This window comes from Pseudopodoces humilis, chromosome 1 (assembly GCF_049639895.1).
Source record: "Pseudopodoces humilis isolate 2021_Gansu_Grassland_sample_001 chromosome 1, ASM4963989v1, whole genome shotgun sequence".
NCBI classification, from domain to species: Eukaryota; Metazoa; Chordata; class Aves; order Passeriformes; family Paridae; genus Pseudopodoces; species Pseudopodoces humilis.
In genome coordinates this window covers 134,908,900-134,922,718 of record NC_142200.1, presented here as the reverse complement: position 1 = coordinate 134,922,718, position 13,819 = coordinate 134,908,900, and the positions used below count along the sequence as shown (strand labels likewise).

At 40.7% G+C, this 13,819-nt stretch overlaps 1 protein-coding gene across 23 annotated transcripts in view; it reads right to left on the bottom strand.

Annotated features, from left to right (window-relative positions):
• The window catches only part of KIAA1217 (KIAA1217 ortholog), a 354,640-nt gene that overhangs the window by 12,091 nt on the left and 328,730 nt on the right, over positions 1-13,819 (bottom strand). For all 23 annotated transcript variants that reach the window (XR_015771982.1, XM_088051935.1, XM_088051930.1 and 20 more), the window contains 4 exons: positions 7,913-8,043; positions 7,526-7,673; positions 5,384-5,879; positions 4,373-4,553 (listed from right to left, as the gene is read on the bottom strand). Coding sequence is in view for 22 of the 23 variants with exons in the window: in XM_088051935.1 (XP_087908061.1) it covers positions 4,373-4,553; positions 5,384-5,879; positions 7,526-7,673; positions 7,913-8,043 (956 nt within the window). In the remaining variant the exon portion in view is untranslated. The remainder of the gene's footprint in view (positions 1-4,372; positions 4,554-5,383; positions 5,880-7,525; positions 7,674-7,912; positions 8,044-13,819) is intronic.

Sequence of the window (13,819 nt, the reverse complement as noted above, 5' to 3'; positions counted from 1 at the left end):
ACACTTTTGGCATTCAAGAGTAACTGCCTCAAATGAAGGTAAACGGTGCTGTACTTGCACAGAGAAACTGGGTCACCTCACCCAGAAATTTTCAGCAAAACTCCTGTCCTCCAGGCAGGCCACTGCAGCTGGGTGTCAGCCACAAGTGGGGTAGCAGAGCACACATGTGGGAAGAAGCATGTAAGGTGCAGGTTCTGGTTACCAGCTTACAGACACTGCCCCTCAGCCTCTTTTGAGAGCAAGGCCACTGACATGGATACAAGTGAGACACCAGCCTGGAGGCTTTTCACTGTTCTCAGCAGTCCTGAAGCAACCAGCACACATTTCTGCTCCGCCTGGGAGGTGCTGCTGGCAAGGTGCAAAGAGCTGAAGAGTTCTATCCATCTCATAGTAAGACACAACTAGCTAAGTTCACACAAAGGTTGAGTGAAAATGTAAGCAGTACTCTAGAGATGCCACCTTTGCATTTCAGTGAGTCCTCTCATCTCTGAGCAGGGCAGAGGATCACCAGAGGCAACTGCACTTGCTCCTCTTCCTCAGGAGCAATTATTTTCACTTAACTTGCTATAATTCCAGGAATGTACAGTTTTGCCTTTGAATTATCATATGAGAGCCCTATACATATCTTTCTAAGCTAAGAAGATTCAAATGCCAAATACAAAGGCCAAGCAGAGCAAGCCCTTGCTTTATGAGGAGAGTCTTTCTAGAGAAGACCAGTTTCAAACTGGCATTGCCCCTGAGGATGCTTCCCCACCAGCTGCCACTTCCTCCTCCCCACCATCCCTGGACAGCATTATTTCCAGAAGCAGCATTACCGAGCTCATGACCTATCCCTGTGTGTTTCTGGTTACAGGCTAAGCACCATAAATATGGCAACAGCCACTATTTTCACACTGCTCTTTACAGTGTTTGTTTCCAAGAGCAAAAGAATGATCTTTCTGCAGCTACTCAGCGTTATATAAACAGCTGGAATAAATATAATCCAGAAAGATAAAACATCCTGCTTTTGTGATTACCCAGCTGTTTAGGGCTAAGTGTTCCCTCTGGGCAAATTATTGCATAACTGCCCACTCCTGGGGTTCTGTCAGGCTTGTCCAACATTCCAGCTGGCCCTGGGGACTGGACGGAGCCCTTGTCTGACTCAAACTCATCTTTGTTTCCTTCTTAGCTCAAATATTCTCTGAAGATGCTTAAACTTATAGAAATGTTCAGTTGTATTATCTCCCTCCCTGGTTATCTGGCACTCACTTGCTAAATTACAAGAAGAGTGAATTTCCAGATGCACTTTACATTAGACTACTTCTTTGGTCAATACACACCAACTTGTTTTTTAACTACATCAGATATACTTCTGCTGTAAAATCAGAGTAATTTTCTAAGATGGTGTTTAGCAGACTATGATGTAGAGCCTTTGCAAATCCCTACTCCTTGTAATGGGCACAACCCATTTTATTACCCTCAAACTGGTAGTGACTCTGATTAAACCTTATTACCTTATTAAACCTCTGATCAAACCCTTATTACCCTCAAACTGGTAGTGACTCTGATTGCAAGAATTCCAAGTTTTTCTCACACTTACTGAGAGCAAGGTTGGATCAGAGACACGGACGGCACAAAGAAAACATGATTCCTACTATCTCATTCACATCTCTGAGACACCCATCCACCTCATCTTCAAAATGGGAGATAAAAACACAGACAAGAAATACTGTCACTGAGTGTGGCAGGTGCACTGGTTATCGAAGCTAATCCCTCTTACAGCCCTTAGCTGGAGTCATTAAGGAGAGGTTGTGATGGGGTTTGCTCATGGTCATTGCAGTCACCCTAGGCTGGTCATAAAACCTCAAAGATGGATTACTATTTTATTTACAAAACAATTATATCTCCCCAATATAAATGGGAAGGAAAGAGAACAAATTTAGAGGAAAAAAATAAAAAAAATTGCAGGAAAATTCTGTTAGTTTTTTTTCTTCTGGCCTATTTAAAGAGGGAGAAGTAAATGAAAAAAATTAACTCACTAAGCCCGAGACTGCCCATGAACAAAACCTACACATTATGGAACCTTCTTTGGTGTCAAAGGCCTCAGCACTTCTGTGAGCAAAATGGGAGTTGTTTATTGCCAGCTGTTTCACTAAACTGCAGCATTTTTCAACAGGCACAGACAGAAAGGAATTAATTGCTCCCACCATACAGACTTCTACTTGTACCAAAATAAATCCAAAAGGTTTCAAAATAATAATGTCTGCCTTGAGGCAGTCTCTGCAGTCAGATAAACTCTCTCTAATGGAAGCTACTGATCACTCATCACTTGCAAAAACCAGGGCATTCTCACATATGAAGGCACAAAGAGAGATGAAGAAGACTAATTTCTAACGTACTTGCTAGAAAAAAATCACTTTTTTCACCAACAATCTTGATACAAAGATGGGACCTTAAAGAAATATTTACAGAGTCATGTGAACAACTGTGTAAAGAGTGTAATTTTATTTTGCTTTGTGCTTTGCAAAGAAAAAAAGAGTTTCTTCACTGAGAGAGGTTCTGTGTGGAGAATAATGAGGCAACATGATCGATCTGGGTTCTGTGTTGAGCCAAGAGGGCTCTGCTAATTTATGGCCAAAATTTTTTATGCGTTGCATTGGTAGATAGGTGGTCTGTCTTATGCTGCTCAGTTTTCAAGTCTACAGCAGACTGGTACTGAACTTTTCATCCTCAGTCATAGAAGAGCTGAGTGGTATGTGAGATATTTAATCAGATATTGAGAAGTTTTGCTGTTCCTGTATTTATGTTACTATTGCAGGATTCATTATGCACAACAGAAGGCAAATGTCTCAATCTAATCAAATTTGTTCTTAAATCTGCTGGCTGCACACTGTGCAAAACTGTATCCTAGAAGTGGATTAGTTAACTGTGCAACTTACAAAACTTCGCAGTTACTGTGCTCTGCACTTTTTAAGATGTCACAGCTCACTGCACCCATATGGTACTTATTTTCACCAACTTCTTCTATTTATGCCACACATTATACAAGCTAATTGTGCTGATAGCCAGTAATCTCACTGAAAGGTGCCAGAATTCTAAAATTATTTTATGAGGTTCAACAGAATTTATTTTAAACATGTATGTTGCAAAACATCCAAGCTGCCAAAACTTGGCAGCATCAAAGGTACACCCGGAACAAAATGCTGGATCTGATAACACTCCTCCCAAATTCTATATGAATTTGTCTACACAACCCCTAGGGCATTGTTTTTCAGCTTTTTACTATGTTGGCATGCCAACACCTTGAGTGCAGCATGCAGCTCTGACCTCCACAGCTCCAGAAGGACAAAGTGGAGTTAAACGAGGGTAACCAAATCTAGCCTGGGGAGGGAGCAGCTGGCCTAGATGGAGGGACCAGAAACGCTGGAAGTTCACAGCTTGAAGTCTGCGGGGCAGACTCCAGGAGAGCTCCAGGACATGATAAAGGTTTTTCCACTGCCTTCATGACTTCATAAAGGAAATGAAGAGCTGTTGTTTGCCAGATTGGAGAATATTAGAACTGTGGGGAACTCAGTGAAGCTTGTATGATACCAGTTTAAAAGAGATGAAGGAAAGCTCCTTCACAAGATGGGAGATTGCTGTCACAGCAAGAGGATGCAAATTCTATAAGCAAGCATAGAGGAATTACTGGATAAAAGTTCCATAATGGATATGAAAAGGAGGAGATTTGGATATTCCCTTTAAAATCACGTAAGGGTGCTGGAATACCACTAGCAGACTGCAGAAGGCAGCTGGGTTCTGTGCTCCCCACACAGTGTCTCCAATTGCCTGGCAGAGACTCTGCTGGATGGACTTGCATATGTAGCTGGGTAAGAATTTTACAGCTGATGGGTGTTTGGCTAATGAGATAACCCCAAGGTTTGGCTGAGGCATCTTTTTTGCTTCTTGGGTTTTGAGTAAATTCAGACATGGATTTGTATGTTAAATTGTAAAAGAAATAGAACTGGAAGGACATCTCACTCATCTTGAGACCACAAAGTAGCTCTACGTATATAATTCTAGTTCAATGCTAGTCTAAACCATTCTGTCCAGTAATGGGGACCTTACATCCTCCTCATTGCCTCAGGTAGCTTCAGTGCTTCACTTTCTTTATCTTTATGAGGTTTTTTCCTAATGCATAATCTGGGTCTTTCTGCTTGCAATTGCCAGCTTTTACCACTGTTCTATCCACACACAGCAAGTTATTCTTGCTTTTTTAAGCATCTTTTTGTGTATTCAGATATTGTTTTGTCCTTCCTCAAGATCACAGGAATCTATAAACTGAAAACATTCTAAAAACCTATCATTTCCAGATATGCAATTCTTTAGCCCCATTAACTCTAGCAAACCTTACCTGAGACTTCTAGCTTTTCTGCTGCATCCCCTTTAGGCAGGGCTGCTGGCTGGGGAGGCATCTCCAGGTTAGGAATGGACTTCATTATGTTGGCCTGGGCCTCTTCCAAGAGCTTTTCAAATTCCTTTCCATTATAGTGATCAAGGTTTTGTCTTTTCTCTTCCCACTTCTTTTCAGCTTTCTAGACAAAACCAGTAAAGCATCTGTTTACTTTTCTGATTTCCATTGCAATCACTTACTTAAAAATACATTCCATGTGTAAACATTATAGGTCAGTATGGATAGATTCTTTCAATTCTAGTCAGCAACTAAAGGAAATACATGAACAGTAATTGCACACTGTTCTGACTTGTACTGTGCTAGATTTGGCACAAACACATGACAGACTGACCACTGCTGCTGAGTGGCTGCTGCTCACTAAAGGATCAAAGGCAAAATTTAAATCTGGGTCTCTGCCTTACTACATCACACTGGTGATTAAAGTGCCTGTCTGTAATAAGACACAGCAGTTCACCTCTGGGTTTTCTCAATATCTCTCTGTGTGAAACCACTGGAGCTTCACACTCTTTCACTTTTACTTCTCCATAATACGGGATATGGAGATTTAAAGAGTGAACGAAATCCACGTATGCAAGCGTTGCCAGAGAATTATATGCTATTGGTTAAAAACAAGGTATTCTAAAATTTCTAAAACAGAATTCGAAATTTTTTTCTCAATAAAGATAATTTTAAAAACACAGTTACCTAATTTTGGTAACATGTAATTTTTCTGTTGCATTTAAAATCATAGAATAGTTTGCATTGTAAGGGACCTTAACAAGTCATCTAGTCCAACCCTTCTGCAATGAGCAGGGACAAAATCAGAGAGTATCTTCAGAAGTACAGTGTAATTAGGGGTTAAACACATAAATCCCCAGAATGCATTTGGTAAGTCCCACCTGCAGCCTCAAGAGTAAGACTGGGAGCTCAGACCCAAAGAGAGGACAGCTGGTTGAGTAGAATACACCGTACCTCAATTGATACAGCTCGATTTCTGGTACTTGCACTGTGAATTTCCTCAATGAAAAGGCTTTGCATGGTGGTGCCATTGACAGAGACCTGTGGTGCTGGTGTGGCTTGTGTGGTCTGGGGTCCTGCTGTGGGCTCCTGCAGGGGTGGGGCAGCTGAGGGGTGACCACCAGCTGGCATCCCTTCGCTGTGACTGCCTGCAGTGGGAGAGCCCTGGGCGTGGTTGAGCAAGGCTGCGGAGTGCTGGGACTGATGGATGACAACAGGTGAGCTCTGCACGTGATGGACAGTCAGCGTTGAGAAGGGGATGACTTCTGACTTGACTGATGACACCTGGGACTCGGCTGGGATTGCTGTGAGGTTTGGTTGTGGATGTCCCTGTGTGGGCTTGTGCTCCTCTTGGCTTTTCAGAGTGTCAGCTGCACTGGACTTTTCCATGGCAGAGTATTGCACGGCTTGGGATGGATCCACACCCCTCAGCAGTCCTTCTGTGACATGTCTGACAGCCAAATTGAACACAACAGCACGTGGTTAGCACACAGGCCAGTCGTGAGCAATACGCAACAATAAACTCTTGCAAAGAAAAAGCACTTACATCAAAACAATCAAAATGGTGGTTTTTGATTTTCCTGATGCTCTCAGCTGTATGATTTTATAGCTTTCTCTCAGAGGCTCAGAATTTTAAAGAGGCTACTCTAATTCAGATGGTTTTTCCTTCTAAGATGTTGACAAACCTTCAGTGATGTACTGGTAGTTTCTGACCAAACCATGAATTACAGTGGGTTGATTTTAGAGTGAGAATGGGAAGTTGATTAAACTGTATACAATGTATCTAGCTAAACAAGATGTTCCTGGACTAGAAGCACAGAAAAGTGAAGCTATATAAAATGAGAGGCAGCAGTCTGGCATGTTGTCAAAACAGAGCCTTCAACTGAAGGTTCTGTCTCGAATGACACTTTACAAAGGTCTTTCCTGTCAGGAGTGTGGTGTAGGATGAGCTGAGGATGTAACGAAGCAACTATTTCTGGCAGCTAGCTGTGAAATGTCTGAGCTTCTGTGTGTTGCAAGCCATCAAATGCCATGAGTTTTCCCATTATTGAAACAGACTTTATGAGGCTTAATATGCAATTCTGCTGCAAAAAAATGACTTTTTGTAAAACTTTGGTATGCACAGCTTATTGTTCTAGTTTTCTTTGCAAGACAGGTAATAACTAATAATTTTTAAGAAAATTAAGTAATAATTTTTAAGAAAAGAACTAATGTGAAAGGATATAGATGTTTGTCTGCATGGAAAAATAAGTGATGGCTCTCAGAAAACCTGTTACGTAAACCATTTTATCCATCTGCCAGTACTGCCAAATCTGTTTTAAATATGCCCCAGGATATATAGAAACACTGGCAATCCTACATTCCTTAGAGTAACAGGTAGTGACAATAGGCTCATGACTTACCTTGTCCTGTAATTGAACTAAAATTGAGACCACCACCAAAACTGACAATTTTGAGTAGGAATTAAATCCGATGCCCACTGAGTTTTATAAATCAGCAATCATTTGCTGTGCATCTATTCTGACAAACATGGTTAAACACTGGCACTTAACGGACATTAAATTTTATCTAATATTTCAACTTTCTCTAATGCATCTTCCTTCCAAAGAAGAGAAAGAATTTGAAGTGTATTCTTTCAGAAGGTTTGGGATAATTTTATCCACTTGCACTCTTTTCCTCTTTTATTTCTTATGTTACATTTTAAGGAATGAACCTTTCAGTGTCAGAAAATGTTTCTGTCAGCTTAAATTGCTGTAAATACCTAAAGTTAATTAGCTCAGGTATGGGACTGTTGCCACTGTAAGTTTTCTCATCCAGGCACTTCCCAAATCTGGAAGTGCTGACTTGAGAGGCATCTAATCTCAGCTGTGAGATCTCAGTGACTGAGGCTGTTGGTCAGAATGGACTCACTGCACAGAGCACAGGAAATGTTTATTTGATTTCCCTTGAGAGTGCTCTAAGAATAATCTATAAATACTCCAAGCAAGCTGAATTTCTCAGATTTGCCACAGGTGAGGGGGACAACATAAATCCAAAAGCTGTTCCAACCCTGCTTGAGGAAATTCTTTAAGTCTGAAGGAAAAAAAAAGAAATCACCTCCTGAGCATGGTAAGGACATCGGTCATGCTGCGCACACGTTTCAGCAGGCTGTCCAGCTTGTGTGGTTCTTCCTTTAGGAACCTCACAGCTTCCACCTCAATCCGCAGGATCGCTCGCATTTTATTTTGCAATGTCGGGAACTCTCCTGCAAAGAAAACAATTGTGAAGCTGGAGAGGAAATGATAAAAGCCCTGGGCACTAAAAGATGGTTGGGTGAATGTCAATTGCTTGAGTGTCTACCTCTCTCCAGGGGCCATGTAGCAAGCTCCCCAGTCCCAGCTTTAAATCTTTTTGGAAGTGAAAGTTAATGCCTCCAGATCAAAGGCAAAACTATTCTCTGTGGTTAAAAGGAAAGAAACAAAAGTAAAAAGGAAAAGTACATACCTTTCAGGGTAGCAACAGCTTCTCCCACTTGACGCAAAAGAAAGGCTCCATCTTCAACGTCTTTCAGTGTAACTGTCTTGCTGGAAGCAGCAGAGTCCTTCTTCAAGTCTTCCACAAATGTCTCCAGTTCACTGGCAAAAGAAATAACATGGACAGAAAATTCAGGCAGGACTTTCATATTGCAAGCAAATATACATAAACTAACGGAGTAAACTAAACCAGAAACCTCATCTGTGGCACCTTTAAATCTGACACCACAGGCTAAACAAGTGTCAGGTTACCATGAGGGGAGGTGAGAATGCTGGACACTCACAGCACAGGAACAGGTTTGTAACCAGCCCAAGTCACTGATTTCTGTGACAGGCTGCAGCTGTGCAGAGCACCTTGTCCTCCAGGCAGCTGTGCTGCAAAGGGCAGGTGGGCTGGTAAAAGATAGACAACAACCAAAAGCCCTCTGGGGATACAAGAGCTCGAAGGGTACAGACACACTGTGCCACTACATCCAGCACTGGTCTGCACCTTGTGTTTTCTCATTGTTGATGACATGCAGAGGAATGCCCAACATTAAGAAACAACCCAAAAACTGGCACCACAGGCATCTTGATGCAACCTTGTTAATCTGCTAGGTACTGCTAGACAGGACACAGGATCCTGTTTCTATGAATAGCCAGACTGAAACACTGAAACAGCAAGTGTGCATTGTGTGCAGTCTTGCTCAGCACTTGGATTTAAGAGTGAATCACTTCACATGTTTTTTCCAGCCACTGCCATTCTATGCTTACTCAAGCTCCATCTGATGCTTCCTTCTTACCTTTCCCAAATTTTTTCCAGTCTTTCTATACTTCACATAAAATTTTGCAATACTTCGGACACATTGACTCTGTATTTGTTTGGGGATGAGACACTTCCATTTGAGCTTAAGACAACATTGCTTTAGCTGGAGTTTTCCACAGATAGATAAAATTTTCTCAAAAAAACCCCCAGCCCTGAGATGCTTTATGGGCAACTACACAAACATCCATGCAAACACTTTAGAAAGATCACCTATTGAATATCTAGGAGGAATTCACTTCTATTAAGATACCAAATTTATTCACAGAAATATTCTAGGAAGCAGTCTAATTGCAGATAGAAAAATTGCAATGAAAACTCTGAACTGACCAATTAGCTACTCATTTGAACCCAATCTTGGGCATCATTTCTCACATCCATCATGGATCAGTTCTGCAATTGCTGTAAGAGAATCAAGGTACAAGAGGATTGCAAGGAAAGGGGTGGGAGAAGCCTGCCCTCTGCACCATCTGCAAGTCTTGCATTTCCACGTATTTCCCTTCCACTGTCGTGCAAAGCCAGCCATTTCCCAGACCCATCTCAGTGACATGGGGAAGAAAAGTAGGTGGCCAGTATTGGGATAAAAATAAAGAAAATTCCTTACAGCACTACTGCACATGTAGTTCAGTTTAATTTCTAAGCACGGTCCCACGGAACAATCCATGGCAACACAATAGTATTTCTCATACACGGAGAAACAGAAACACGATCAGCATCTGAACATTAGGCATGCACAGCAGAAAGTTAATTTCAATCCAAAACTAAGAACTTCAGAAAATAAAAAAATTATTTTGAATTGAGAATCAGAAGTTGTGTCTGAACAGATCACAAACAAGTGGAGGTAAATGATCCTGTTCCCACTTTAAGACCACTTCTCCCAATGACTCTTCCTTCAGAAAGCTGGGGGAGTCCCAGTTCCCACCAGCACAAGCAGACTTGCAGGAAACAATCCATTGGACCACACGATGGCAGCAAGGGAACACTTCTAAAGGTATTTTTCCAGCGGCAGAGGCTGCTAAAATGCAAGTATCTGCTGTCTCTGTCTGCCTTTGCAATACATACATGCTTTGCACAGACACACTCTAGCAGGAACCTGAGAAAGAATGTGGCCTGTCACTGTCACTAAGGCAAAGGCTCCTGCTCTGCAGTCATGCATCCTCCCTAGTCTTCATGCCCTGGTATTGGCACTGAGGCTGGGCAGTGCTGCTTTGGGAATTGTGGAGTATCCCTCCTCCCTTTTGTAGATCAGCACTGGAAAAGCAGCTTCTCAGATATTTGCATCTACCAGGCAACAAAAAAAAAAAAAGAAAAATGCTTAAATTTCTTCATGTATGGAAAGAAGATAAAGGAAAACACAGAACAATTATTACAATGTTTTGGTAGGTTTATGCTTGTTTGAAATGTAGTTATAAAAGAAGGACTTTGAGGTTGCTGACACTAGCCCACTTTCCCCTTCGTTCTTTGAGCAGAAATGGAAGGTCATCACAAACTCTTTTGATTCCACATACTGTCAAACAAGAGAACTGATCCTAAAATTCCTCAGGGGGATACCATATTACACTGCTTCATGTTGCTAACTGCAAGGGAAAGGAAACCTCATCCCTTAGGACCCAAAGACTGAAACACATTTGGTGGCCTCTAGAATTTCTTTTCTCTCACTGGGGAAAACACTTGGCTTTATAGATTGGGCTGAGCAAATTAGCAAGACATGCACATTATTGCAGTTTCAGAAGGCTAATATAAGATAAACAATTTTTCTGCATCGATATTCTACATGGGGAAGCTGAGGCAACTCTTCTGCTGAGATCTTTCTTTAGGCAAAAAAGCCTCATAGGATCTGCCTCAGACTGCAGCATCACTAGAATAGGTTGCAAAAAAAATTGACAAAATTAATGGCAAAAATTCACCCATACCACTGGTATTTGCCCTGGAGTTCTATAGCAATTCAAGGTTGAAACAGCTGAACTATTAATGCTAAGCACCTAACTTCTTGATTAAAATTGCTTTGGCACCAGATTACTGCAAAGTGTCACAAATGATACAAGCAGAATTTTTTTAATGGTATGGGGATATCCTGGGAATAGTACTCTGGTGAGACTAACACTTAGACTGGTGTAATGGACAGGTATCAAAATAAAGAATAAACAATAAAGAATCAATGAGCAATGGATAAATTTGCTGCGTTGGGTAGGAATTAACATGGTTTGTGTAAAACGAAGGTTAAGTCTCACAAATCCACAAACAACAGAAACCTGGGGACAAGGTATGGTGCAAAAGGCTTTCAGCAAGGTGTTTGAGGAAAAGCCTCCAAGAATGTAAAGTTGCCATGGGACAAGAGGAAATTCTTTCATGGATAAAGCACTGAAGTAAAGATAAGGGATCAATGAACAGCTAACTCAATGAATGCATTTTGCTGGTGTATTCCACAGGGATCACTGCTAGGGCTGGTGTTTTTCAACATACTATAAATAATTTAGAAAAGAGGATGAATAATATAACAACAAAAAAAAAATCTCAAAAGGCTATTATATTATTCAGGGAAATGCAATTAAAGGTGGCTGCAGAGGGCTGCAGATAGACTATCTGATACTAATTGACCAGGAAAACACCAAAGATTAAATTAACTCCTAAGACATGTAAAGTGTGCTCATGACAAGAGGAGAAACATAACCAAAATCAATCTCACCTAAAAACAATAACCTCCCCAAACTCTAAGGTTTCATATACAGTGATGAACTTAGAACTGATAATCCTCCATTGTGAGTGAGATGTTGGATATTAAATGTAAAGCTCCTGTGGAACATGAGGACAGGGAGATCACACCATGCATGAGGTCACGGAGTGCCTGCATCTGACAAAGCTGTTGTAGGGCTCTCCTGTCTCCCCGTCCCCATCTCACAGTTGGACACCAAAATTAGAAAAGGCAAAGAGAAAGGCAACAGGATGATGAAACGTGGAGGAAGGCTTCTAGAAGAAGGTTAACTAAGCAGACTAATACTTCCCAGGCTGGAATAGGCATGAGTGAGGGGAAAGGGAGTGGGGGAGTGTCTATAACATAATGACTAGCGTGGCAAGGGTGAATATTCTGCTATGCATTATTTAAGAATCTGGTGATTGACTGACAGATGAAAGATTCAAAGACAAATGAAAGAGATTCTTCTGATATATCTTCCCAAGTTCTTCTGATATATCTTCCCAAGTATCTGCTACTAGTAGCTCTCCCAGACTGCTAAGTGAAGTTTCGTTTTCCTGGAGAACGGTTATTATTCTAAAAAAAAAAGTCTGATATTTTTCCTAACAAAGTATAAATTGCAACTTACTATGGATTGTATCCAATTGAACAGATTGGATGTGGTTATAATGTAAATACTGTGCTTATAAATCCCTTCTATTAAAGTGATTAAAATCTACAGTATAGAGTGGTCACACCTCTGACATGCATGTTATAACATAAACACTTCATTAGTCAGTGTATCATAGCATTGTAATTTGTCCTTGGTCTGGTAAATCTTAAATCTGGTATCTACAAGTGCTACATATAACATCATTAATGTTGAGTCAAAAGACTAGATAGAAAAACACCTACACATTTAATTCTGAGTGTGTATTTCATTGTTGCAAGTGTACATAAACACTATGTTTAACAGATTTCATTAGATATCCTCTCAACCATAATCCTGCTACAGCTGTGACACACAAGAACAGACTTCTGTAGGCACCATTATGAATCTCTTGAACAAACTTTCTGCCCAACAGCATGCTTGCTTTGAAATGTGCACCAACATTTCTGTTGTTTACAATGTGAAACTGCCAATATGTTCATTTTCTTATTTCACAGAAATGGGTAAAGTTGGATGGCACCACAGTGGGTCATCTGGTCCAACCTCCCTGCTCAAGCCATAATCTTCAGTTGCAGAAGAGGGGACTTCTTAAACTAAGATTTACCACCTACAAGTAGTAAATACACTTTTGTAAGTATTGCAGTAATCCTAAGGCTCCAGTGTCTCACTTGAAGACAGTCTACTGATTTAGCCTTATGACTTAGGAAAGATCAAGAGGGTGACAGTTGAAAGCCTAAAAAAAATGGCAATTTTTGTGCCCTGTTGCTTTGCATCTGTTTTTACATCTGCAATGGGATCAGTTTAGTTGTAAATACCTACAAAATATTAACCTTTTTCTCAATATTGTCAGTGACATTTGATGTATAATTTGTGCTGTATGCTCTTACTATTAACAGCCATCAGCAGTTGAAATTATTGTTGTCAGATGTGCTTTTCTTTTGGGCTCTGACCCTGCAAATGAGCAAATACATTTTTGTATGACAAAGGAATCTCATTGGACACAACTGATGAAAAATAAATGTTTGTTTCTAGCATGTCTCTAGAAGAGGTGAAGTAACATTTGAATGATTTTAGACATTTTCTTGTAACTTTAACAAATGAAGCAGAGAAGTAGCAGAAACTGTGGGAACAGGAAAAATTCCAAAACTTGATAAAACAGAACCATATTGCAATCCAAGTCAAGTGAATGCCACTGGCACTTGACCTCACTTTTATGAGGCAATGCCATAAACAGCCATCACACAGATTGTTCTTTCCATGGAGAATAGACAATCTAGGAATTTGGCAAGGAGGGAAGTGAGGAACAGGAAGGTCCAAACCAACAAACCAGCTGAGAAGATTAATTACACTAGCATGGACCATTACTGCACATTCAACCTTTCTTCACAGGACTCTCCCTTAGTAACATCCAACCTTCTCTTTACAGACGCACTTTTTTATTACAAAAAGTATTAATCTGACAACTTATTGATCAACAGGAAGGATCTACTCTCTTCAGCTGTCAGGCACTGTACTCTATGGCTCTTCAGTCATAATCTCCAATGACAAGCTGACTAGAATATTTTTCTCTACTGTGGAGCAATTCTTCAGGTGTGAAATAAATGCAGCGATGAGAAATAATTAGTTATATAACATCTTACAAAAGTGATCTTGCCTCCTGCTGACTCTAAACCAAACAACTCTATCCCATCAGTCTTGGTGGTGGGGAAAAAAAAATAGAATCTTCCAAAGGGCC